This window comes from Salarias fasciatus, chromosome 15, assembly GCF_902148845.1.
Source record: "Salarias fasciatus chromosome 15, fSalaFa1.1, whole genome shotgun sequence".
NCBI classification, from domain to species: domain Eukaryota; kingdom Metazoa; phylum Chordata; class Actinopteri; order Blenniiformes; family Blenniidae; genus Salarias; species Salarias fasciatus.
Window position 1 is genome coordinate 17616727 of NC_043759.1, and position 27777 is coordinate 17644503.

Here is a 27777-nt window from a genome sequence, read left to right on the forward strand (position 1 = left end):
CAAACGCCCCTCGACCAATCACGGTTAGAGCCTCATGGGCTCTTCTGATTGGTCAAAGATACCTGGAGCTGTCGAGATTCCTTTTCAGCTCAGAACAGAGACAGATGGAAACGCTGCGCCCTTGCGGTAGTGCAATTATGCTACACTCCTAAAGAATTATCAATGGATACTCTAACATTTAATCCAAAGAAAACACAGAAAAATTAGCATTGACTAGCAAAATCCTGCCTACAGCACCTTTAAGAACGATAATGTTGTAATCACTTCCAGATGATCGCAGAACCGTCTTGGTTTCCATGGTGATCAAGACGCGCAGTGCAGCATCGGAAAAGCTCCAGCTGTCTTCTCTGGTGGCAGATCGTGTTGGAGCTGCTCTTTAAAAATAACCCCAAAACAGGTATGTTCGGAGGTAAATATTAGCTCCAAAACAGCCCTAGTCACTACACAATGTGAGAGCTAGGTGTGCGTGCATATAATTAACAGCAAGAATGAGCTGAAAAAGACTGCATGGAACCTTCAAACATGACTAAAAAAGAGTAAATAAACATAATGTCTTTTCAGAAGAGTAAAATGCATCCCAGATAAATATACAGGGTCATTTTAAACCACCGACATGATGAAGAAAAAGCAGGAAAAAAAATCCGTTTCAGACTGACAGTAATGAAAAAAAAAAAAGATATGTTGAAGACGAACACAATAAGGGACAAAATATGTTCCTCTGAGACGTATTTGAGAATGCAGTTTAGTTTTCTCTGAACGGAATTTTGTGGAGACAGGGTTGACAACACAACACACGGATGGTTTCTATGCTTTGAATCTTTTCAGATCTGTTCCTAGATGTGTTGATTAGCAATAGACATTTTTAATAAACGCTCATTAACTGAACTGGATGATTCTGATTCATGGTGGTTTTTGCTGTATTTGTGACAAGTCCTGTTTGTAGCAGCCAGTGCTGATCTCATGCTTCTATGAGAATTTAAACAGCTGTTTATATGTTATGTTTATATTTTATGTTTGTAACACCTTAATCAATGATTAAATTGATCTGTGATTTACTCATTCCCAAATAACGGAGAAACGGGGAAAAGAAAATCAACATTAAATGGTGCATATGCCACGCAGATACCGTTATGATCACTGCTAAGGCTAATGTAGTGAGTCCATATTACAATATTCATTAAATTGGATCACGTACCAGTCGTCTGGGTTTAATTGGGACATTTTGCAACTAACAGGAGGACATTAAACGTGCCTTGATGAAGAGAGGGAAATGCCTGGCTGAGGCTCCGATCAGCATGGACGAACAGCACAGAAAATTCAGAAACCATTCGAAATGTGTTAAAAGGGACTGTTAAAGAGACAAAGTAGTTTTCAAGACTGCATATCGTTAGCGGATCTATTTTTTTAGAGTGCGGTCGTGACTGGTTCTTCCACCTGTGCGAGGTTTACAAAACAGTACTAGAGGAAGAGACACCTAATCGTATCAATCATCAGTTAAACAGAGAAAGAGAGCAAATATATAAAAGCACACACACCTCCAACAGAACGTTTCACTGGTTCTTGCTGGTCGCTTCTCCTTTGTGTGTCCTCCACCAGCAGGCCGAAGTTCAGCGAACACTTCTCTCTCCGTTCTACATCGGCCGGAAACCTGTGAAACGACAATCCTGCCTTTTCCCCTCTGTAGTTGCTACACCGAGCTGCAACACAGTTGAGAACCATTTTTTCACTACTTTGAAGCAGATTTCTCCGCCGAACACGCTGCTCCGAGCTTGAGTTTACTCCAACATGGCGGCGACATCCCAGCATGCATTACGAGGCTGGTGTGACGTCAGCGCGGCCCTGAGCTATTAGCCTAGCATTTAGCACTTCTGTGCCCAGTTAGCTACAGTAACTCCTGCAGCCCGGAATGACATCGTGATTTCCCAAAACTGAATAAATCCCACACGTAGCAATACAAAACCGCTTTGTTAACTCACTCATGTTGTAACTAGAATATTCGCTGAAAAAAAAATCATGGACTGATAGTAACGGTAGTTTAACAGCGGCTAGCTTACGAGCTGCCGGTCGTTGGGTTACCGCCTACCTGCAGTGAGTCGTTTTATGGTCATGATCGGCCAGCCGACGTCAAGCCGACTTTGCAGAGACCCAAGAAAACCCAAGAAAACACGAGAGGGGTCTAGCTGCAGACCTCCACTGTCAGCCGGCAAACGGCTGCTCCACTGTGAAACGGAAGCCACCTCCACTGGGAAACGGAAGTGACGTCATCGTTTTTCCGGTTCCGTCTGATTGGCTCTTCCACTTCCAGCTCCTCCTTTGGAGGAGTGTCTATCTGCAGACCTCCAGTGTCGAGAAGGGTCTTTTTGTTGTTGTTGTTGTTGTTTTTAATTAAAAAGGAAAACAGACATATACAAACCCTCGCGGGGGCAAACAGACAGGCAATCAAAAAAAAAAGACACAAGCAAAGGATAAGAATAAGAATTACAAGGGGGGGTCAACAAACAAACATTGCACACACAAATCAATACTAATTAACGTCAATTGAATATACAATGGTCTGGGTCTTCTATCAAATCAAAAGAAAATGGGACATATCATGGCATATTTTTTTGGGAACAGCACCTGACATTTTTTTTAGAGACAAAAAATAAAGGTCAAAAAGGAAGGGTCTGTCTGTGGCCTGCAAGAGAGGCGTGTCATGTAGTGGGCGTGCCGAGTAGTGACGTCACTACACGACACGCCCACTACACCTCGCTACAAGACAGGAGAAGGCTGTAGCTACAGAACGCAGGCCCTACAAAACACGCCCATGGCGACAAGCAATCATGTCATCATCCCTAACCCTAACCGTCACAGTGGGCGTGTTTTAGGTCTGCAGATAGACACTCCTCCGAAGGAGGAGGAGCTGGAAGTGGAAGAGCCAATCAGACGAGCAGTACCGGAAAAAAAAAAAAAAAACGATTGACGTCACTTCCGTTTAACAGTGGAGGTGGCTTCCGTTTCACAGTGGAGCGGCCGTTCGCCGGCTGACAGAGGAGGTCTGCAGCTAGACACTCTTGGGAAAAAACAGCTGTTCGGCCGACGCTTGTCAGACGTGAGAAATTGCGGGCCGACGTTCCAATCTAAAGGCCCAGATGTAGGTGTGCTGTCTGGGTAAGTACGGGTCATGTTGCAGCCTGAAATCCGTATTTTCTCCCGGTACCGGTCTTTGTGTGTTACGTCAAGATTGTCCACTTGATCTGACAACACAACAACATCCCTACTCTCCTTATCAGTCGACATTTTCAATGTCAAAGAACACGAACGCGCACTACTGTATGTAATGAAACCACGTATCACTGGCTGTTTTCACTCCAATATGGCGGCGGTCCTCCGGTTGCTAACCCCCGGGTCACGTGACTGCAAATACTCTATTGAGTGAGCCGTCAGCTGCGCCGCAACAGAAGCGCTTACCGTTATATTTTGTGGCTGTTGTTTCAGGTAAGGGAAATTGGAACCATAACTAGAAGTAAACAAGAAAGTAATATAACATGATTTAGCCTTTGATTATGACAGAGAGCTGAAATTGTTCGGATCGTGATTGTGAATATAAATGAGTGAGCCCGTAGTAAACAGTTAACAGCTCCAACCGTCGCCATATCGCCAGTAATATTGCAAAGAAACGTGAAAAAACTGTCTTCTAAAAGGGTTTAGATCGGCAACTGTGGGCGGGGACGTGGGCTCCAGCTGGCGACTGGGCTGTAAGGAGGTGGAGCTTTGCGTGAATGAATAAATGAAGGAAGAACGATAAGATTCATAAGGCCCGCCCACAATGCAGGTCTAACCCAGTACACTAGTTTCCGGTGGGTTGCGTGAATACGGCTGAAGATGATTTGTCTAACAATCTGTTACATTGTAAGAAGAATGAGTCAAATTGAAAACATGATCTCAGTTGTGGATTTCATTATTATTATTATTTTGGAACATAGAGAAGGACAGAGACAATAATAAATATTAATTATTAAAAGACCGTTCTAGGTTAAGTTTAAAAAGGTGAAACAGTTCATTGGGGAATAAGTTAGGTTAAAAAGAAGTTCATTGATTGTAAATACCTTTTTTTTGTAAATTGTTGTTCACTGGATGTATTGTTGTATGATTATATGCTCGTAATTTGAGTGTTCTTGATTTAGATAAGCATTAATATGTGCTTTGAGAAGCCTGGCGGTCACTATTGATTGAGCCGTCAGCTGCGCTGCAACAGAAGCGTTTACTGTTATATTTTGTGGCTGTTGTTTCAGGGAAAATAAAACTGTTACACTGTAACATGTACACTTTAATAGGCCTCACAAATCTTATATAATATACATATATGCATACATATTATACAGTGCTTTGCTTTATTTCATATATCAAAGTAAATTTTAAGATTCAAGCCACTCTTAAAAGCATGTAAAACTGAGCTTGATACCATTGTACTAACACATATGGATAAAGCATCAGTTCTCCTTTAGGTTTGGCAGGACAGATTGATATTTACAGTGTTGTGTCTTGGATATAATATACATTAAAAATGAAAGACATTGGAGTTGGCAGGGCAGAATTAAAGCTCAGAGCAAAATGTATTTGCTCTGTTCTTCCAGGAAAGCAGGGAGGTAAAAGTTGAAAAAGAAATTGCCAACCTTTTCTTTAATGTTTTCTGTGACCTCCTCATCTCTGGGAATCTTCTTAATGAACATGTCTTCCTGTGCATAGACCACAAAATCACACCAGTCAAGTCCAGAAATCAACATCTGGCCCTGGATCTGCCAATAGTAGGGATGGGATTTTCTTAGAGTTTCAGTGCCCTCACTGATCTTTATGTATGGGCAATCCACATAGCTTGCTACATTTGGGCATTTAACCTCAACAAGTCCAAACATTGGCTCCCCCCGTGGATCAAACACAACACCATCAGGTGAACAGCCCATCCATGGAGCATCGGGATGGATAAGGAAACCACATGGATAGTGGGTAACTTCCATAAGTCTGCAGTACTCCTCCACTGCCACAGGTTCCTTGTCCAGCCCCCGCTTCATATCTTCAGTCTGATGGGAAGGTCCTAGAAGCCTTTTGGCTAGATTTTTGGCAGATGTCTCTCCTCTGTAATGAAAAATCTCTCTAAATTCGATGGAAGTGACACGAGGTTGCCTTAGTTCATGCCACTCATGGCAGGAACTCTGCTGTTTTGTAGAATTCTCAATGGTGTGTGCTTGATGGAGGGATGTTTGCAAAGTGCTAGTGTGCAATTTCTGATGCTCAGTGAAGACAAAAGAGGCCCCTGCTTGAGATGGTGGCAGTCTATAATTCGCAAGAGGCAGCTGAGGTGGACAAGGGGCATGTGAGTGTAGAGAGGTTTTTGGCACTTTCTTTGCTGGCATGTGATAGGATGTGATAGGTAGACGAGCTGGCTTTATGATAACACTGATGATGGATGAAAATATATAGCCGAAATGAGCGGTTTTGCACAGATTATGTCCCGCGCTGAAGCTCCCTTGCCGTGGCCCCCGCTAAATCGGTTGGATCTAAATAACTTCTGAAGGACTCTGAGCTGCACGGTGTTTGTCTGAGTGAGTACATGAGCATGCACACACCTAGAAATAAGGTCCATGACAGGGAGAGCGGACTGTATATTGGTGGAGAGTTCAAATCGCTGGCGGAGTCTTGTCAGGACTTAAATATAATAACAACTCTGAGGCGGTTCAATGTTCTTCAGCAGGCATGTTTATGTGTGGTTCTACAACAGACAGAATGAAGTAAAATTAGCTTTACATAGTATAAATGTTGTAAATGAATTCAACAAAAGCACATGGCACATGCTAGCTGCATGGCTGCAATAGAAAACTAAGAGGCTGATCATGCACTGGCCTCATGCAACCAATTAGCAGCGAAAATACAGGTATACAGTCTCACACAAGCACAATACTCTTTGAACTTACTTTCACTGACGCACACTCTTCTTGGACTGGAGAACCAAACACAAATTAACTCCAAACTTGACAAAAAAACACTTGAAAGTCTCTCCTCTCTTCTCTTGCATCTGCTGCTGCTGTCTCCCCTTTGATGTACACCGGTGGTCTAGGCTCCGCCCCTTAAAAGGCCAGCACGACAGTCTGAGCAGCCTTTTCTACAGTCCAGGTGTCAAAAAAAACGGAGTGGCCCTTCAAGTGCTACTCCATAAGGTGCTATGAAGTAAAAGTTAAAGTTAAGCACTAAATAGCAAAGTTCAGGACCAGCATCAGACTCTCCGGCTCCTCCCTGAAGTGGCTGCGTTATCCAGCCTGATGGCACGAGGGACAAAAGAGTTTTTAAGTCTTTCGGTGGAGCAGCACAATGAAAGGTACCTGGAGCTAACAGAGCTCCTTGGCCCAGAGACCACAGGTGGCTCTGATTGGACAGGATCGCCCTGATCTTAGAGAGCGTCCTCTGCTTCACCACCTTTTCCACAGAGTCCAGGCCGAGTCCAAACACAGAGCCAGCTTTCCTTATGAGCCTGTTCAGCCTTCGAGTGTCCCTTTTCTTGGCGTTGCCCCCCCCCCCCCCCCCCCCCCCCAGCACACAACAGCATAAAAAAGAACACCAGATACAATAGACTGATAGAACATGTGCAGTAGCTTAGAACAGACTCTAAAGGACGCCAGCCTTCTTAAGAAATACATCCTGCTCTGCGCCTTCTTGTACACAGCATCCATGTTTGCTGCCCAGCTCAGACTGTTGTCCAGCTGCAGCCCCAGATACTTGTAGGTGGAGACCACCTCCACCTCAGATCCACTGATGTTGATGGGCTGTAGAGCAGGGGGCGCCCAGTGGAAATCCAGCACCAGCTGGCAGAGCCTTCAACATCAGGACAAAACATTGCACTGAATGTGAAGAAGAAACATCTAAAGCAAGCACACGCTCCTCTAAACGACAGGCAGAGCAGGAACAGCTAAAGTCTGCCATTTCCGATCACTGCAAGAGGGAAAACCGCCTCATGGACTGGGATCATGCTCAGATCATTGGCACAGAAAGCAGTAAGTACCACCGCTGGATCAGGGAAGCCATCGAGATCCAGAAACGAGCCCCCCAGACTGTGAACCGGGACGAGGGGGCGTATCAACTTTCTCATACCTGGGACACAGTACTGAAGAAGTTGGACTGCAGATGGTGCTGTCATCCTACTGCACCCAGTAGGAAACTGGCGCCAAAATCTGTTTAAATCAGCTGCCCAGACACGTCACAGCAACATCATGTGACTCTTCTGAAGAAGGCTGCAGCCGCAGCCGAAACATGTCAGGTAGGAAAGAAATCACTGGCTTGATCATAAGAATCCAAAACCATCAAACAAAAAAATCCCCTTTGCAATATGTAAACAATAATATCTGCAAAATTCACATCAAGAAAAAAAAAAAAACAAAAACAATGTGCAATGTGCTGTAGAAACGCACATTGAAGATAAATGTGCATGTTTCAGAATTAAAAAAAATTGCCAAATATCACAGAAATAGTAACTATGTGCCATTCACGTGCCTCATTCTAGCAGCACTGTGCGGTTACACTCAAAGATGTCTCCCAGCTGGATGATGCCTCAGTCACCTGTAACATATCGTTTGAAAGCTTGCGAGACGTAGAACGTCAGTCACCACGAATTGACTGGATAAAGTTTTGTGAAGCCTTTGAATTAGTCTTGTGTGGCCATAATAAGAGTAGGAGCTCTGAAAAACCATCCTAGTTGGTGTCTTAAAAGAGCATTCTGAAAATGGTAACTGTGTTTAAGAGATGACACATAATCATATATATCATAAACTGAGCAGAATAAACTTCTGGATGTTGCGTTTCAGAAGAGATGCTCTTATTGTGGTGAGAGACTTTTCGTCAGCTGGTACCATAAATTTTATTTAATGAATTTACTGTAAAATATTTTATTTCTAATAATAATAATCTTGATCAAGTGAACTCCAACACTTCGATATGGTGGAAAATAGTTTATATTTTAATTCAGTTGCTCATTTTGGCTCTGTATTGTTTGTATTTATTCTATCAGATGACAAGCTAAATCAAATCTTACTATGAAAAGAATTTCTGCAGTCTCTCGTGGGATTTTAAACTTTACCTGAGAGGAAAGGTTCACTAAATAATGCAGTCGGGTGGGGTGACTGAATCTTAACATTTGTGATGACCTTTTGCTTTGCAGGAATAATTTAGCGCTGCTTTCCCAGTGACTTTACACCACAAAAAACACCAGTTTTAAACACATTACAGCTCTTCTTCTCCAGACACTAAACTATGCAACTGGTTTGGTTGGTTGAAATGCTATTTTTGTCCAGATCAAGATGTCTGGGAAACTAATGGATCGACCTTGATTCTTGTCCAGATAGCAATGGTTCCCAGGATATTTGTTCAAGTGAGTCCAGAGACTCGTTGGCTCTCAGCCTCCAGCAGCAGGTGTATCGCAAACAATACTGTAATACCAACAATGATCCAATTTAGGCCATTTTAAATATAACAAATCCAACAGAATCCAACAAGTTTGGATATTTTAATTGTAATAAAGCAAATAAAGTAATAACTTGACAATCGTATAAGAAAACACTGTATTTGATCATAACAGATTTTTTTTAAATAATTCAATAAATCATATATTCTTTGAAAGTGAAGTGCAATAATTGATATAATAAGATAGGATTTATTTCTTGAAAATAATGTTTTCATGAAGTTTTTGTGCAGTTGGCATGTTAAAAATAAGCACAAACCACAGTCACATTCAATGATGCAGAATTCCCTCTCAGTTATTGTTCTGTTCACTTTTAATGACATTATCTTCCATTAATTCTTTTTTTTAAGAAGCCACAATTATTCCAGTATTGTCTGTTATCACATTATTTATTGCAGCAGTTTGTCAAAAATATGGCCCGAGACCCAAAGCTGGCCCACCAGAGGATCTTTTACCTTAATCTTACTATTAGACTGTAGTATATTTAGCTGCTTGTGGCCCCTGTGAAAACACCACTTTAACCTGTTAAGAAAAACAAGCCAAAACGCTTCCTTTTGTTTGAACGTATCTGCAAAATCAAGACAATATTGTGGAACTTAGTTAAAATTTGAAGTTACTTTCCGTCTTAATGATCTCTCTCTCGATTAACATTATGCTCCAAGCACTGATGACAATCCTTGAGCAGTTGCCTTGTCTTGATGTTAAATGGCAGAAGGGGCTTTTACAAGGAGAGGAGGGACTTCACAGGGAGTTACTGAGCAGATCACTCCTTGTTCTCATCAGCTGTCTGAAAAGTTCAAAGTCCAGGAGATGAACTCAAAATACCTCTTCATCCAAGAACACTCTTTGTGTGCCATCTTTGTTCTGTCTGGCTTTGAGGGGGTGTTTAAACACCATGGAAGGCGATCCATGTCATTTATTTTCAGCCTACTCATGATGTTGCTGAAATCTGAGCTCTGAATTACTGTTGACCTTTTATTTATTGGTGTTAGAAAAAAAGCAGACTGACGTAAAAAGGGGTCATCCTCATGGAAAGTGGACTGCATGTTCTAGTTTGAAGAAGTGTGAGGCCACAGAGGAGAGGAGGGGGGCTGTAGGGGTCCCAGTTTCCCAGCTGAGGTGGTCTCTCTGGTCTTTGACTCCACCTGCTGTTTCAGCACAGTGCCTGCCAGGAGGCGTTCAAGGTCCTCTTGGAAAAATCTTCCTTTGTATTAATAAATAAGACCGTTTCTCTCATTAATAGGGAAAATTAAACTATTCAGTCAACATTATTAACATAATAATATACAGCATTAACTTTCAAAAACAACTAAACTAAGTAGTTATCAAATGAAAGGCTCATTGTTGTTATCAAATGAAAGGCTCATTGTTGTCAACTTCGACTTCAAAATGGAAGAGAAAAATGTCTTTTCACAGGTAACATTGCAAAAACTACGGTGAAACACTACAGAGAGGTTGGAAAGCTGCAGACTCCCATGTGTAATAAATCCGAACAGTTCATTCACAGTTTAGGGGAAACATAAATCATTTACAACTTAAATGTCTTTAAGCTCAAATAAGCGCAATGCTCCCATAAGAAAATAACAAATCTTCCGAAGAGCCATATGTTTCCAATGAGAAGTAATGAGATTTTCATCTGACTTTCCAGAACAACTGAACAAACTCCATCAGCTGATGGTAATCATGTAATCAAATCAAGGCTTTCAAACCAGCAACAGTATTTCAAATATTGGATTAGAGACATATTTTATATGACATTCACTTCATAACAACTCAGCAGCTCAGAAGGTTGTAGGTTTAACTCATCACTACTCTTTTTATAGCTCATTTCAGTTCTTCTTCATGTTTCCTGTTTTAGAAACCTTTATGATAGCGCATCAGGCTGACCTTTAACATGGGAGTCGGGGACTTTGGATTGAATCCCAGTTGTGGCAGGAAGAGCATCTAATAAAGTCTATGGTGCATTTTACAATGACTTCTTATGGTGAGCACTATAAAAGTAAGCAATTTTATTTGGGATATCATAAACCAATGTTTCAGCGTGAACAGAAAGGCAGTAAACACACTGGTTTTTTTTTCTATATTCAAGTACCATTTGTAGTATATAATCTACTTCTAAAGGTAACATTTTTTATTTATGATCTAATAGTTTGAGGCATGCTTTGAATGTAGATATCATATTACATTGTAATTAAATCAAGTGCCTGCTGCAGAGTAGAAAATATGGCACCTAATCCTCTTGACAGAAATACTTTCAAATAAATAATCACTGGTGAAAGTTTATTAACCTTTTACCTTTTCTAGATTTTGCAGGTTTGATGTAATCTAGTTGATTATATTTTTAATGAGTGATTTCCATAATTTTCGGTTGCGTCTTTTCCGAGGCGACGTGAACGCAGCGTGCCGGTCAGCTGACTGTGTGAATTAGTCATGTGGCGTTCACTGACAGAGGTGAACCCGCACAGCTCACATTCTCAATAAACAACGTTTTCAAAACAAAGCGCACCTCGGAGCGGCTGTGTCGGGACCTCTTTTTTGGATTTCGGGATGGCGTGGACGAAATACCAGCTGTTCCTGGCGGGACTCATGTTAACAACAGGCTCCATTAACACCTTATCGGCCAAGTGAGTAAAAACGAATGTTTCTTTGTGTTTGTTGAAGTGAAACGAGCCAGAGCGAAGTCCCACAAGCAGCGAGATAAAACCGAGCTATTCTTCTGTTCAGCTCTTTTATACACGTTAATTCAAGTTTATTAATGAAGCCATTTGGTTTATAACATGTTTCTTACAAGCTGTGATACAGTTGTGGTTGTTCAGCGTCACCGGAGGCACGCGAGGACACGCAGGGTGAAAAATACCCGTATGTAAAGGTGTTTTTCTCCTCTGAATTTAAAACAAATCCGTCTAAAGCAGATCTGAAACTGAAACTGAAGGGTTTTACTAGCTGATAAAAGCTGCTTCACTTCGGTATTTGAGTCCAGACTGAAGTACAGACACTGTCCAGCTTGTTATTGAGGTCATTGATAAGGACTGAAGCTGTCATGTGATCGATCACAGCTGATTGAGTTCATCAGTGAAAGATGAATCTAAATAGATTATCCAGGAGAGTGACAATTTATTTATCTTTAATTCAAACTTCACATTATTCACAAACGTTTCCTTGATGTAAAAATAAATCCTAATCTAATTATAATTTCTGATTGGATAAAAAGCAGTTATAGTGTAAGAGAATGACATCAGGTGGTGATAATCCCACCTAGAGAATGCCTCAACAGGTACTACAAACAATATGAAATCTGATTCTTAAGATTATTAAATTGAGGTAAATCAGAACAAACAGTTGTATTTTTTGCAAGGTGTTGATGGGAGAAAGCATTAATAAACATTTTTGATTTTCCAATTTGTGCATGACAAATGTAAAATAATACGCTTGAGTCTAGAAAAAACAATTTTAAATGCAGATGTAGCTAATTGAGCATAGAAAGGGAATGTTGTCCTCTCTGCATCCTCATTTTGTTCTTCTTCATTAAAATGTTGGCGTACAAGCTATTCAATTTGATTATCTGAGGACGAAACTGGACCTTCTTTTAGCTCAGTGTGTGCTGAGGTAAAACATGCAAACTTCACACGTCAAACTCTAAAGCGCAGAAAGTGGTAACCACAAAGCCTCCAGATAAATTCAAGTTTCTCAATCATGTCTCTTAGATGATTTGCAGATTTTCACTCTTTTTTCAGTCACCGCAGGAAGAGGTTGGTCATGCAGTGAAACAAGAAATTCAGCGTTTCTAACTTCTCCATTTATCTGTGATGTCAGCTTTCTGTGTATCACGTTGAGCGTGTGTGTGTGTGTGTGTGTGTGTGTGTGTGTCTGTGTGGGTTTGGTGTTAACATGCCAGTGAAAAACAGTAGTTACTAACAAGGTAGAGTTTCCCAGCAGTCACCTGAAACCGGCTGTGTCACACTCCGGCTCTGTTGCAACTCGCAGACCGGAGTCATTTGATGAAGTTCTGCATCAATCTGCAGTCTGCAGCTCCCTCAGCATTTCTTTTATTGGCGTCGGTCCGTTCAATGAGGAGATGGGTCATCATTCTCATGTCTGCTCCGGTGCTCGGTCACATGTTTCCTCCCACTGTCTGACTACAAAGTCTAAGATTTCTGAAGATGTCAGCACTTTTTAAAAAGCAGTGTAACTCATTTAAAAAACACTTTAATCTGACTTTTCAACGCATTAATAAATTGATGTTTTGAATTCATAAATGAATTCATAAACAAATAAACATGAATACCTTGAAAATATGTAACACCCTCAAATCATTATGATTAAAATCTGTTTTTTCCATATTGATTTACTACATATGTGTTAATCTGTGAAACCATTTTGTTGCAGTTCATGTTATAATTGTTTGCAATTCCTGACTCAGCTTGTAAAACTGTCTCTCCGTCTGTCAGGTGGGCCGACATGTTCTCTGCTAAAGGCTGCCACGACGGCGCGGAACACCAGTTCTCTCACCCGTTTGTACAGGTACAAGAAAAACCTTCAACATTTTCCACTGGCCCACAAGTTCAAAAGAGGCACAGAGTATCTCAGCCACAACTCTGATCTCTTTGCTCTGTGACGCTTCCCTCCAGGCCGTCGGGATGTTTCTCGGCGAGTTGAGCTGCCTCGCCGTCTTTTACATCCTGCTGAGTCACGACAGACGCAGGTCCGAGCCCAAGATGAACCCGGGCCAGAGCTTCAACCCTCTGCTCTTCCTCCCTCCCGCCATGTGCGACATGACGGCCACCTCCATCATGTATGTGGGTGAGTGATGCAGGTCGAGGCCTTTTTTAAAAACATGAGAAATACGGTGAAATGCGCCTGTTTTGTTCATGAATCCCATTCTTCTTTTCCAGCCCTCAACATGACGAGCGCCTCCAGCTTCCAGATGCTCCGGGGCTCCGTCATCATCTTCACCGGCCTGCTGTCGGTGGCCTTCCTGCGGCGCCGCCTGATGGCCAGCCAGTGGCTGGGCATCCTGGTCACCATCCTGGGCCTGGTGGTGGTGGGCCTGGCCGACTTCGTCAGCGGGAACAAGGACGACAAGCACAAACTCAGCGACATCATCACGGGTGAGCTTCAAAAGCCGCAATCCGGTACAACCTGAGAAAGTGTTTCTGTCTGACGCTGCCGCTCTGCTCGGCCCTGCAGGAGATCTTCTGATCATCATGGCTCAGATCATCGTCTCGGTGCAGATGGTCCTGGAGGAGAAGTTCGTCTACAAACACGACGTTCACCCACTGCGAGCGGTCGGCACTGAAGGTACGGCCGCACGCAGGACGGAAACACTTTACCCTGAGAGAAACACCAATCCTGCAGGAGTGGGGAGGAAGTTCTGAAGAGCCAGTCCTGTAGAGGGCAAAGGTCAAACGCCAGTATTCACCAGTAACACAGAATGCCACTTGAAGACAGCACAGATTTCTTTTAGTTTTTTGTTTCAGTGCAGAAGTGAAGAAGTGGGAAAAACATTCATTCTAATCATGTTAGCATGTTAGCATTCACAGGGCTCTATCATAATAGAACATTTAATTTATATGTTCATTTTAAGGCTCTGAGAACATGTAGATCTATTCGTGTTCTATCACACTTCAACTCAGGCTGGAGCTTTTCTGTGCTGACAATTTTTACAATTTCCAGTGCATAAAAGTTTGGATGAAAGCCTTCAGGAAGAAGAGTAATCTTTACTCTTTTTGCCCCGTTTACATAAATTTAAAACAATTACATATTTATTACATCCTTATATTGACATACTATTAATGTACTAATGAAGCATTTTACTGTACTATGGTGTAACCACTTGATCTCAGAGTTAAGAGACTCATCAATGAAAACAAACGATTAAAAAAAATACAGTCAAACATTTTCTGAAAATGTGTTTATTTTTGATGCATCGCGTTGAAGATAGATTATTAGAGCTACAGCAGTGAGTCCCTAAGCTTAACTTGAACACCTAACCAGAGCGCTACTTATTTTTAAAAATGAAGCCGTTTTTAAGACAATTCTGGAAAACACTTAATGATGAAAACTGAAATATTACAATGCAAAAACTGTAAATCATGATACACTTCTGATAAACTATTGGTTCGGGGATAGAAAGAGGAAACGACAGAGAGCAAAATGCAAAAGATTGTGGTGATAAAGTCAGCTGCTTCCCACGGAGAGCCAGAAAACTGGATTAAAATGACACATTTCACTACAAAGCGATCAGCAGTGTGTCCTGAATACCGGTGTTCCTGATGTAAATCTATTCTGGCTCCTGTCCAGGATTCTTCGGCTTCGTCGTGCTGACGCTGCTGCTCATCCCCATGTACTTCATCCCGGTGGGCAGCTTCGGCGGCAACCCCCGGCAGGTCCTGGAGGACGCGCTGGACGCCTTCTGCCAGATCGGCCACAAGCCGCTCATCCTGCTGGCGCTGCTGGGAAACACGGTCAGCATCGCCTTCTTCAACTTCGCCGGCATCAGCGTCACCAAGGAGATCAGCGCCACCACGCGCATGGTGCTGGACAGCCTGCGCACGCTGGTCATCTGGGCGGTGAGCCTGGCGCTGGGCTGGGAGGCCTTCCACGGCCTGCAGGTGCTGGGCTTCCTCATCCTGCTGGTGGGCACGGCGCTCTACAACGGGCTGCACCGCCCCCTGCTGGCCAGGATACCGTGCTGCGCCGCCCTGGCCGGCGAGGATGGCGACGCGGAGGAAACGGAGAGGCTGATGGGTAACGGCCGAGCGCCGGCGGACGGCGACAGCTAAGAGCGGCGGACTTATTGAGACGGGGACTGTCTTTATGTTTCATGCGTATTTTAGCTGAACAGTTTTTTCTAGAGAGGTGATAAATATGTTAAATTTAAGAAACGGAACACAAGTGGAATCTCAATCTGAATCCAGCAGAACGCTGCCAGCCTGACGAATCACCGCCATGAAATCACAGTCTGCTGTTTTCTGCACTTTATGTTTGTTTGGATCAAACTGAACGAGACGTGGTGTGTTGACCTCGGTACCTTTACAGGAGCTGGAGGTCACATGGTGTCGCCTTCTTTCTTCTTTTCATCCTGAACGTAATTCAACCTGCTGCAGTCGTACTGACATACCAACTGTTGGCCTAGAAGAGGTTTTCCTTTAATCTTAAGATGTTTTACTGTCATGGACGAGGCTCTCGGCCTTCCTGAATATTCTTTCTATCACAAAAACAAACTTGAACTGACAGACTTTTTTTTTTATTGTTGTTTAGTGCCAAATCACACAAGCACAGATTCATGAAAACGGAACATTTTTAAAGCATCATCACATTGTTTTAAATAATATTTTCAATATTTCTCTCAGTGGTGATTTTATGTGACGTGTTCATCCTGATCCTAAAGGGTTTTGTGTTTTTATTTTATTTTTTTTTATCAATGTTGCCAACTGTAGGGTTTGATTCATCATGCAGATGAGTCGACTTTCCTGTGGCAACTCGATGGAGGCATTATTTCAGCAGTTCTCTGGTACTCCAGCTGTTCTTCAACCTCAGAGTATTCTGAAGAAGGTTTTTGAAAAGACACTCGGTACATTTGCTCTTTGACTCTTTCTTTTCTTGTGTACGCAGATGTGAATCTTTGTTGGGCCGTTCAGGGTGTTGGCTGTGATGCACTGTGACACAAAAGGGAACCGACATTAAAAAATGAGACTTGTCACGATTACTGCGGTGGTATTTTTGCTCAGGCTTGTGTAGAAAACTGCTCTGTAGATGAGGAATGATGATCTCATCAATGCCGGTTTTCTATCATGATCGAAAGGATGTGCACGTGACGTATTTTATTCAAAATGATTGGAATAAATTATTTAGGAGAAGAATGAATCGATGAAAACTGGGTTCACCAAGGAATCTAAATTGTAGTGTTTTTAAATGCACATGTGAAATGACTGCTTCTCAAAAAGTATTAACACATTGGAAACATTCCTTTTCCCACGCTTCAGTTCAAGGAAGGAAACTTCCAAACATATTACATTTATTACATATACATTACACTTTCAGGGTTCAATTTTTTTTGCAGTTCCTCAAATCTACAAAATCCACTGAATCTTGTTTTGAAAAGATTTTTTTGTAAAGGGTAGAAATTAAAACGTCTGATAGTTATCGTGTGCAGAGACATGTCAGTAAAAGCATCTAGTGTCACCAGCAGCTGACACCTGCCTCCACTTCCTGAGTCCAGCCTCTTTAATCCCAGAAGACCACTGTGAGGTCAAAGGTTAAATCCAGAACCCCCCTGGAGATCTGCTCACGTGACAGCCTCCAGTTCTATGGGAGTCGTCTGGAGATTAAAAACAGTCCTGATGGTTTATGCTCAAGTACAACTACTGACGCACAGCTTAAATTTTAACTCATTTCAACTGCGTATCTATATGTTCAGTTCACATGCATGTGCGCACACATGCACACGCACTCCAGACTCAGCCGCTGGGTGGCAGCATTCTTCCAGGAATAGCTGTGGCCTGTCCTTGCAGCGTGTGGCTGGTTCTGGTTGTGGCTGCTGCCTCCTGAGTGCTCTGAGAAAAGTGACATTACATTATGTTTGTCCGCAGAACAATGAGACTTGGATCATAAAACAAAAGAGACTCCGTTCAGACTGCCTCCGCTGCCTGCAGCAGAAATAGACCCGGTTACACAACATCAGCACACAACATGAAGAACAGGAGAGCATGCTGGGAACAGCATGGGTCAGTCATATTCAGGTTTTTGGAGGGGATTTTTTTTTTCTTCTTACAATTAAAATTAACTTCCTTTGCAAAAAGCAGCAAAGCAAATCTGTTTTGTGAGAAAGGCACAGCTTTTCGTGGATCAAAATAAAAATGAATAAAACATTTTAAAGACTCTTCTGGGAAAGAGTGGAATTAAAAAAAGAACATTTCCAGTAGCTGTTTTCTGCATGGAAGTGTCCCAGTGCGAATTGCGTGTCCCAAACCGCTGAGACCAACTGTGAGAGCCACGGCAAAAATGGAACTGCTAATCAGGAGATGTCCAAAGGCAGACATGTTGAAGCTGGTGATGCAGGGAATCCAGCCTTCATGCTAAATTACACACATTTCCTGAGATGTAAGTGTTACATATATATCACACAACTCATTTTTTTTTGCTTTTGTATACAAATGGATCCTGTTGACCCAGTTGTCGCCTCCCTTGCTGCTCTATCTGCTGCAGAGCCAGGCTCCTCCGTCTGATGGATGGAGTGTTTCCGTGGCAGGCCGCTCTGCTCGGGCCCACATATGAAGTCCTGCTAGAGCAGCAGGCAGCGGCGCTCTGCTCTGCATCAAACCGCCTCATCTCCACACATCTGAAGGGTCTCACACACACACACACACACACACACACACACACACACACACACACACACACACACACACACACACACACACACACACACACACACACACACACACACTGTACTGTATTTAATGGATACTAAACCAAAATGCAATATTAACATTAAAAAAAAAAAACCTCTTTCATTCATATGCATGACGAGGTTTTTCATGTCTACTTTTTATGGACATATCTCCTGGACTGTTTATGAGATTGAGCTTCACACACGCACACACACACACACACACACACACACACACACACACACACACACACACACACACACACACACACTAGTCATTATGGGCGGTAACATGAGCTTCTCGGTGGAGTTAAAAACACCCTGTAATGTGGAAAGTTTTGAGAGTTGAAGTTATCTCAGAAAAACTGGCGGAAGCTCTCTTTGATTACTCATTTTTTTGACGACTCTGCTGTTATTAAATCTAAATAAAACCATTCAGCACCAGAAAAAAATGATTTTAAACCTGGGATAATGTATAACATCAGACAAAACATCAGAGGTGGAAAAACTACTGAATTTTTTTTTTCTTATACTGTTATATTTCTGAAACTACAGTCAACTGCAGTATTTTATTAAAGAGCAAAGCACCTTCCTCAAAAGCATTGTCAATACACAACAAAAAATGAAGATCTACATTTGAGGCACATTGTGCAGCTGAATAATGAAATATATGGAAATTGTACCATAAATAAAGTCTTCATTTATTCTTTTAAAAAAATAAACTTGCTAAAAGATCAAACTATTTTAATAACTTTTCAAGACTCATTTCTACATATTATTAAATCTTTCAGGTGTTGGGATGTGTGTGTGCAGAGCTTCCCGCTCCATCCGCAGTGGTCCAAACGCTCTGTTGGCCTGACCTCTTTGACCTCCTGCAGCTCAGAGCTGGGAGCCGCTGACGCGGTTCTGCTTACAGTTCGTGTGATTTACCCGTGTGTACGTTTGCACGGCGGGGCTGCGGCGAAGGCCTCCAGCCTCCGCGCAGGACGGGACTTTAATCTGTCCCAGCGTAAACACCGAGGCACAGAGTCGGCCTCGTTTTTAAACGCTCCCATTAAAGCCGCCCCTCGGGTTGTTTACAGCCGGGGGCAGGCCGCGGAGAGAGGGATCAGGCTCACACTCCACCGCCCTGCTAATGACCATTTAAATGTTTTCAGGTCTGACAGGGAGAACACTGCTACCACAAAAGGAAACATTAATGGGATTTATTCTCGCTCTCTTCTGTCAGCTGGGTTCATGTTGAATGGCAAGCATTTAGAAAAAAACTTGATGTATCTTGTTGAAAATACAGATAAGTGTCAGTTTAAATCCTTCACTGTGTAGGTGAACATTTTGCATCTTACAGTGTGTCTCCTGGGATGAATGACATTCAGCCCATTTTGAAACTTTTCGCCTATATACATTTAAATATATCTTCATTTGTATTCTTTTATACTAATACTTCCATTGTCCAATTGTCCAGATATCAGTAAGATAGTATTGTGAAAGTAAAGCATGACACACTGAACAGAATGAAAATCAAGTTTCACAAACTGAACGTTTCTATTGAAACGAAGTGCTGTTCCTGATTTATCCACTAGAGGTCTCAGTGTTCCGTATGAGGAGCTCCTGTGATGTGATCAAGCTGTGAAACAGTGATGCTCACTGATGAAGAAGAATTAGCATTAAAGCCCAACTCTCTTCTCTATATTTTATTTTACAAAATAGCATCAAAAGATTGTTCAGCATATTGAGAAAAATGGGGAAATTATTAATTTCAAAGGTGGCCGTTCATTTGCACTACTTTTTAATTAAATATTTACTATAAATACTCTGTTAATACAAAAATTATTGCAGGAATTTAAGAGGAAAACAGAATATGACCATTTCTTGGGTCAAATTTTGGAGTTGATCTTTCCTATTGTTAGATGTGCTGTCTTAATCTTCTGTATCCAGGTGGTAAAAATAACCTCAACGCCAGTGAGAGTGGCTCCAGCCTGCTTGAAATCAACACCTAAAATTGGGAATTAATATAGTATAAATTATTCAAATCAAAGTTTGCTTCTGCTGTTTGTGTTTAAACATCTAAATCTCATCTTTTAAAAAGGAAATAAAGAAATATTTATTAAATGACAGACTGGCTGTGCAGAGAAGAAGCCTGAATCTATGGTAATAATCTAGAGATTCTGCAAATCTTCATCAAATTAAGATTTTTTTTTTTTAATGATTTGCATCCATTTTTATGTTTAATTCAGGTACTTCACAATATGAAGATGGAGCTCATCCAGAATCAGAAGAAATGAAGATGTTTTAGGCACTTCTAGGTATTTTGAGTATATGTCACACACACACACACACACACACACACACACACACACACACACACACACACGACTAATTGAATGATACAATCATATTTATATTTTCCTTACTTTGGTTGGAACATCTGTGGGAAAAATTGCTGCTCAACAAATTTGTTCTGCACACAGAAGGTTTGCCTCTGCAGCACAGAACGCACAGTTTAAGATAAACTTGCTATGCTCATTTATTGTTGTTTTTACTGTTGGAAGGTTGTTTTTCCCCATTTTAAATCAGCTTTACTACTCATCTTACAAACGCTTGCGACTCACATTTTTCTCTGTTCCAATTGAATCCATCCAACACGTATTCCTTCATTCCTGGATCTTCATCTTTAATTTAATCACTATTTGAAATGAAATAAAAGGATCCATTGTGTCTCATATAAAATCGATGTTCCCAGTTGCAGACAGCATTTTTTTTTTTTTAATTTACTCTGACCTTTGACCTCTGGCATGCTAATTAAAACTGATGCGAGCTGCTGTGGCCCTGGGACAGAGTTCAGCGTGTGCAGCACACTGGATGTGTTCAGGGTCACTCAGGCTGTGTTCTGAGAGCTCTTCAGAGGTATCCCTCTCTTCTGTTCTCTCCCTCTCCTCTCTGTGGAAATGATGGCAGCGTGCCATACAGAAGGCTGTGTACAATGGCCCAGGTCCCATTAAATCTGCGAAAGTTCCTTCCTGAGGCAAACATTGCCAGAAATAGTAATCTTGGCCGGGGCCGGAGCCCTGCGAGAGGGGAGCAATAATTCTGGGTGTAATAATGGAAATCATTTAATTCTGTCCAGCAGCATGTGATCCAGCCGAGGCTACATGCAGTCCGAGGTGCTCATTCAGTTTTCCTCCGGCTGATAAGACTTCCTGAAAAACACGCAGCCAGCAATCAGGCGACAACAATAGCCCCCTGAAGCCGCCCCCCCCCCTGTCAGATGCTTCAAACTCCAGGCAGTCAAACGGAGCACAGTTGCTTTGTTTTCGTGCACATGTGACTCATAAAGGCTTTGACATTCTGTTTTCATGTTGTTTGGAGTTTGATGAACGGAGCTGCAGCTGAAACTGATCTAGGATATGGATTTCACTCTATTCCTTCATAGTTTAATAAGCTCTGCTTAGCTTTTCTAAGAGTTCCTGCTGAAACTTATGAATTCTAGTTTTTTTGCTTTGTGTTTATGATCACGTGTTTGTCACCATTTAACTTGGAAAAGGGCAAAACCCTGTTAAACATACAACCACCACCAAATTTAACGCATAAATGATCCATTCAGTAGCTTGTTAACTTATAATAGAGTATCAATAATAACTGATCCTCATTTTGTCTCTGTTTCGGCCGTCAGAAAGTACTTCGAACTATTAGTCACATTCACCAGCTCGCACGATAGCAGCTGCTGTACACGGCACTCGACCTCCATTGGGAGCAATTTGGGTTTCAGTGCATTGCCCAAGGAAACTTTGGCACATCTGTGGAGGGGAGGTCGAACCACCGACCTCACAACTGGAAGATGACCCACTCCACTGAGTCACAGCTGCAGGGACAAGTGGAGAAGCCTCCAAACATTATCACTTCCCTGAGATCAAGAATAAAGTTAGAGCTTTTTTTTTAAGATGTCAAGCTGAAAAATGAAATATCTGGCATTACTTTTTCATACTCTGTTAAAGCTACATAGTGAATCCTATCATGATTATCTTATAAATGCAATGGTTATGGTTTTAGTTAAAGGCTGTGTTGTATTGTGAGAGCAAACTTATGAAAAAATCCTAGAAGCAATCTTATTCTTTAGACTGTAGGTCAAGTCTAAAGTGCTTAAAGTCATTTAAAAGCACAGACTGGAATTGTTGGCACCCACTTTATTTCCACCTGCAATCATTTATACAGCTCCAGCAGAACTGGCTGGGAAAAGCGAAATAAATGTGAATAATGGCGTCCAGCAGGGGTCTGGCACGAGCAACGATTTTAAATTTCAACGTGTGATTTGTGGATTAAATTTCTATTTTTTTTTTTTTTAAATAATATTCAATTTTCACATTTAGACTTTTAGTATCCCTGTAATGCATGAAGGCTGAATTCAGGATGTGTGTTCACGGCTGACAGATTAATGCTTTCTTCTTTCTCTACAAGAGCTTAAATCAAGCTTTATGCGCAGTGGCATTTTAAAATGGAAAAACATTGCGCACAAAAGATTAAGTGCAATGTTCTATAAAGTCAAAAAAAAGTGTACATACGTGTTCGTGCATTTTTACGTTATTTTCTTTCTTAATATTTGTGAAGGGCCTGCAAAATAAGTTTTTCTTGGACTGTGGTAAAAAAAAAAAGAAGAAATTGCAAGAGATATATTTCCTCCACCTTCTACTCTAATTCAGGATTTATATCGAAGTTATATCTTCTGCACATAAATGTATTTAAAAACCTAAGAAATAAGGAGACGCCATTCCATGTTTAACTCTAAACTCATGCTGCCTGAATTTGTGCTGTTAGTATATCCATCTAATTTTGTTTTACATTGTTTAATGCTATTTAATCCTTTTGTCTGGGGTTCTCTGATTCATCAGCGCTCATCCCTTAAAGAGTCTGTGTAGTTTCTCTTCCTCTCCACTATCTCCCTCTCCACTGACGCCGTGCGTAAAGACGCAGATCGGAGGCCTGTTTTCTTGCGCGCTTCCCACTGAAGAAGCGCGCCGAGCACCTGAAATAACTCGAGGCGTGCTGCGCCTGCCACATCCTCTTCCCTGGATTGTTTTGACTGCGTGATGGAGGGCAAACGTTAAATGTCACTTCTAATTTTAACCCGGAAAAGTGTCACTCCAAAACATCATGATAGCAGGCAGTCGGGGTCATCGGCCCTTCCGCCCGCATGAATCAAGACTTTTTAAATGAATGCGGGCTTCTGAAGCCATTGTTTCAACACATGCAAAGAGAAACAGGCGATCGGAGGGTCCGTGGAGGCAAAAGGGGAAGAGGGGGAGGACGAGGAGGGGGGCGCAAACAGGCTCTGCGCTGCAGAGAAAGTCAAAGAGTTCATTCAAATTTACCACCAGAACATATTCATCTCTTTGAGCTTAAATATATATGAGAATCAAAGCTGCCACGGCGATTACAGACCCTGAAAACGAGTCGTTTGGGGTCAAATGAGCCGCCTCTATCGTGCAGGAAAACATCATAATAAGGGCTATTTGTGTCCTTGATTATAACATTTTATTGGCCGCAGCCCAACGTGTGAATCTTGAGGGGCCTTGCGGATGAAGTATCGCCTCTGAAGTTAATTGTGTTTTCGTTTAAGAGGGGAATAGATTTCCTCTGTTTATTATGAGCATGGGGACGGATTTGCGTCACCGTGCAACTTGCAGGTTGAGATAAAGTTGCACAAATATTGAAAAAGGGAAGTTCTAACAGTCATTATAAAGTTTCCCCCCTTCTGCTCCGGAAGAAATAAGGATTTCTGCTGTATCCTAAAATACTAAAAGCGGTTCTATTTTGGGGGCAAATCTAGCAGGCGTATCCGCTCATTTAACACGAATCACAGCCCATCAAAAACAGGATGAGCTGCAGCTAATAGAGTCTCTCCTGGACCCGGAGCTGGATCACTGCGCATTTTATTACAGAATACGGACCATTCGCATTTTTATTATATTATTATTATTATTTTTACATTATTGCTCTTGCCTTAATTTAATCTGATTATATTTATCAGCCAGTTTAGAGCTTCGCTCTTTCAGATCAAATATCTTCAAACATGTGATGTGTAGTAATTTTTAAAATAAGAGTATCAAAATCAACACGAGCTTGTTTATGCGCGCAGTGATGTGGGCGAACAGGAGGAGACTCTCTTCGAGTGATCAATCCATCATCCCGGGATTAAAATTGTTCCGAGATGTCCCTGATCGTGCGCGCGCGTGTGCGTGTGTGTGTGTGTGTGAGAGAGAGAGAGAGAACTTGTGAGTTGCACATCATCCTCGATGCGTTTTCGCATTTTAAGGGCGTGATGTGAGGGAACGCGCAGCGCCCATTGGCTGAGCTTCGGCCCAATCGGGGCGCGCAGAGGAACTTCGGAGTGGATCAGCAGGGTTTGGATTTCAGAGTTGGGAGAGCGATTCTGGCACCAGCACAAAGAGGACGGTCATCTGTCCTCCTCGAACGCTACGCGTGCCTTCTTTTTTTTTTTACATGTCTGTCCCGTTATAGCCTCTTGTGAGAGTCGATCCGCCGCGCGCTCGAGGCTCCGGGATGTACACGGCAGGGCTCAACCCGTTTTACGCATCGAACTTCAGCCTCTGGTCCGCGTACTGCGCGGGGGGCTTCGCTGTGGATACAATGAAGAAGCCGTCGTTTTGCATCGCAGACATCCTGCAGGCCGGGGACGCGGAGAACATCCCGGGATCGTCGGCGCTCATGGTGCACATGGGACACCACCACCACCACCACCACCACCGCGCGCAGCAGGGCCACTCCGGCGGCTCTCCGCTGCGCCCCGCGCCCGTCGCGCCGGAGCCGTCGCTGTACGGTGCCAGGATGAGCCCGGCGTCCGCGTACCACAGGCACGGACTACAACTGACCTCGGTGTCCAGAACCGCGTTTAGCTCCCAGCAAGCTCCGCCGCCCTCAAGCAAAGACCTCAAATTCGGAATTGATCGGATATTGTCCACAGACTTTGATCCAAAGTGTAAAGAAAAGTCGTCACTAAGAGGTGAGCAGAGAGTTTTTAATTACATTAAACTATTCCAGAAAGATGTGGGATGCTCTTAAGATGAGGGAATCTAGATTGAATTTGTCACAAGAAGACTTTTTTAAAAAAGTTTAGAAACTGAAAGGAGACGCAGTGGGTGTGCACTCAGTTACCTGTTCCACTTTCTAACAGTGCCAGACTTGTTCACACAGCAGTTAGAGCGCAAATAGCCTCCTATTAAGGAGCCCTGTGGGGGAAATCCTCTCCTCTTTTGCCCCCTAACAAGAGGCCAGAGGTCAGATTCAGCTACAAACAGCAGCTGGAAGTTTATTTCAAACCTCGGGAAAAAGCAGGTCAAAACAAGGCTCCCTCTAAGTAAACTCGAGGTTCTCCTCGCCCATCTAGAGAGTCAGTGGTCAGTGTTGGTGCCATAACTGTGTGCTGACTGAAGCCTCTCGCTCTGTGACAGATCTCACATCCATCGTTAGCTCGAGCCGTCAGTCAGGCCTCCACGTCCCCGTTCAGCCTCCGGCCAGCCAGTACTTCTCCTCCATAGACCCCGGGATGAGCGACGCGTCCTCCATGATGAGTTCACTAGGCAGCAGCAGCAGACAATCAGGCCAGCATCAGTTTCAGGACACCTTCCCAGGTAGACACCCTTCCAATGCAGGACCGTAGCAGACGGAGGAAATCTCACCTGCTTCCTTTTGGTATTGAGCTTCAGAGCACCTGCAGTGACTGACGGCGCCATCCCTCCGTGTGTTGTAGGTCCGTACGCCGTCCTCACCAAAGACACGATGCCTCAGACGTACAAGAGGAAGAGGTCGTGGTCCAGGGCAGTGTTTTCAAATCTGCAGAGGAAAGGACTGGAGAAGAGATTTGAGATCCAGAAGTATGTCACCAAGCCGGACAGAAAACAGCTGGCTGCCATGCTGGGGCTGACAGACGCTCAGGTAAGACGCACCTTCATCACAGGGAGAGGAAGGCTGTCCTTTCAACACCAGAAAACACAGTAAAATAGAAGTGCTCAGAGAAATACAGCCAAGATGATTTTATTTATTTCATATAACCACTATAAACTGTTTTAGAGGTAATAGTCCAGTTTAATGATGCACTGTTAAATACAGTTGTTTGTATTTCCTTGGGGTGTTGACCCAGATGGAATTCAACACACCACCTCAAAAATAAAAATAAAACTATTCCGTCACAAGCACATCGGTAGAATTAAGGGTCACTTCCCTCTTTTAATTGACAGCACAGATGTATTTCATATTGTTGCGCCCACAAATGCATTATTTATAAATTTGCGTGTTTGTTTGTGCAAAAACTTGAAATGTGACATAAACAATGAAGAAAGGCAGGAGAGGCGGTGATCCAGGCCTCCTCCTCTCATTGTGCTGCTGATCCAGATCCATATCTTCTGCTGCATCTCTCCACTTGTTTTTGTTTACATTTCATCATACTCCAGTTAACCTGCAAATGTCAGAGCCACTTCATCTCCCCCAGCAGCAGAATGACAACAGAAACACATCTCCCCATGCTAGTACTATCTATATATTTTCCATGATTGTACAATTTAAAATATATGGGTTAAAAATGTTTCACTGTTGTTCAATGCACTTTCTGCAGAATTTTGTGCTCAATTCAAATATTTCTTTATTTGGACAATTAGTTGCAATGATTAGGAATTAATGTACATTTTGGAGAAGCTTGTCTGACGCCACAAAAGAGAATAATAATGCAAAAAAATATGCATATAAAGCGATAATTTTATTATATTCGTGTGTGTTTTTTTTTAATCCAGGTCAAAGTTTGGTTCCAGAACAGGCGCATGAAGTGGAGACACTCCAAGGAGGCCCAGGCCCAGAAGGACAAGGAGAAGGACGAGAAGCCGGAGCAGGGCGCGTGCGAGGCGGGCGGCAGGGAGTCCCACGAGCCGCTGTGCGAGTCGGAGTGCGAGAGCGAGGGCCGCAGCGAGTGCGAGTCCGACGAGGCGGAGGAGGAAAGCGGCGCAGACGGACAGTTGGACATTTTGGAGGCGCACAATAAAACCAGCGTGATCATGAGCGGGAGCGGGAGCGGGAGCGCGCCCGGCGGCGGCGGCGGCGCGGACGCAGTGACGGACACAGCGGCGTCTCAGGCGCTAATATGAAGGCAGGGACGCTTCAAGAACAATGAACACGGCGGGTTTTTATTATTTCTGGCAACTTGTTAGGACACCTGGAGACTCACTGAGGAAAACCAGGGCGATTCAACCGCCCTCTAAGCCATAGTGCGTTATTTCAAAGCCCGGAACAGAAGGAAGTGTTCGAATTAAGTTGTGAATTTCAATTCCCCTTTTTTCCCCCATTAAAAAAAGAAACAGCGAATATTTAATTCTCGAGGCCACAGCCTCATCGCCTCGCGTCTCCTGTCGTGTTGATCTGAGAAGCTTCTGTGTGCATGTAGCTTTTCCTCCTCGGAAGGAAATAACTCGGCTGTGAATTTACGCCGAGGTGATGAACCACTCAGTTTTACCTTCTAAATGAAATCTCAGAAAATCACGGCAGCCTTCATGTATTTTTGATATAAATATATATATATATATATAGTTGTGTTTTTTTGTTTTGTTTTTTAATAATATTTTGCACTGAAAATATTGTAAATAAAATGTTTTCTTACTTCAACAATTGTATTATTATTATTATTATTATTATTATTATTATTATTATTATTATTATTATTATTATTATTTCAAATTACAATTTGTTTCCTCATTATAATTAGTTGTCAGTGCTACGATTTTCACACAGGCCTTAAATAAAAGTCCCTTTGTCTTCATTTTTTTAACGTTTACAATTTGCCAAAATTTAAGTGACCCTCTGAATAAATAAAGAATCAAATATTAATAGGTTACAACAACCATCA

The 27777-nt window shown here is 42.5% G+C and overlaps 2 protein-coding genes across 3 annotated transcripts; both read left to right on the plus strand.

Annotated features, from left to right (window-relative positions):
- Positions 1-10957: 10957 nt before the first annotated feature.
- Positions 10958-16594, plus strand: LOC115401797 (solute carrier family 35 member F6-like). Its single transcript, XM_030110124.1, has 6 exons — positions 10958-11109; positions 12934-13006; positions 13114-13285; positions 13378-13593; positions 13673-13783; positions 14786-16594. Exons 1-6 carry the CDS (start codon positions 11033-11035, stop codon positions 15265-15267), a joined length of 1131 nt encoding a protein of 376 aa, XP_029965984.1. The 5' UTR covers positions 10958-11032; the 3' UTR covers positions 15268-16594.
- Positions 16595-24307: 7713 nt separating this feature from the next.
- LOC115401836 (H2.0-like homeobox protein) lies at positions 24308-27509 on the plus strand. 2 transcript variants are annotated; one of them, XM_030110185.1, is made up of 4 exons: positions 24308-24891; positions 25340-25519; positions 25639-25823; positions 26675-27509. In XM_030110185.1, the coding sequence occupies exons 1-4, from the start codon at positions 24432-24434 to the stop codon at positions 27020-27022; spliced, it is 1173 nt and encodes a 390-aa protein (XP_029966045.1). In that variant the 5' UTR covers positions 24308-24431; the 3' UTR covers positions 27023-27509. The 2 variants fall into 2 exon arrangements, with proteins under 2 accessions (XP_029966045.1, XP_029966046.1); XM_030110186.1 differs by lacking the exon at positions 25340-25519.
- The last annotated feature ends 268 nt before the right edge of the window (positions 27510-27777 follow it).

Coding starts and splice junctions, on each gene's coding strand:
- LOC115401797 (XM_030110124.1), top strand. CDS start 11,033: ATGGCGTGGACGAAATACCAGCTGTTCCTGGCGGGACTCATGTTAACA. Junction 13,286..13,377: donor CACCTCCATCATGTATGTGG/GTGAGTGATGCA, acceptor CTTCTTTTCCAG/CCCTCAACATGACGAGCGCC. Junction 13,784..14,785: donor GCGAGCGGTCGGCACTGAAG/GTACGGCCGCAC, acceptor GCTCCTGTCCAG/GATTCTTCGGCTTCGTCGTG.
- LOC115401836 (XM_030110185.1), top strand. CDS start 24,432: ATGTACACGGCAGGGCTCAACCCGTTTTACGCATCGAACTTCAGCCTC. Junction 24,892..25,339: donor AGAAAAGTCGTCACTAAGAG/GTGAGCAGAGAG, acceptor GCTCTGTGACAG/ATCTCACATCCATCGTTAGC. Junction 25,824..26,674: donor TGGGGCTGACAGACGCTCAG/GTAAGACGCACC, acceptor TTTTTAATCCAG/GTCAAAGTTTGGTTCCAGAA.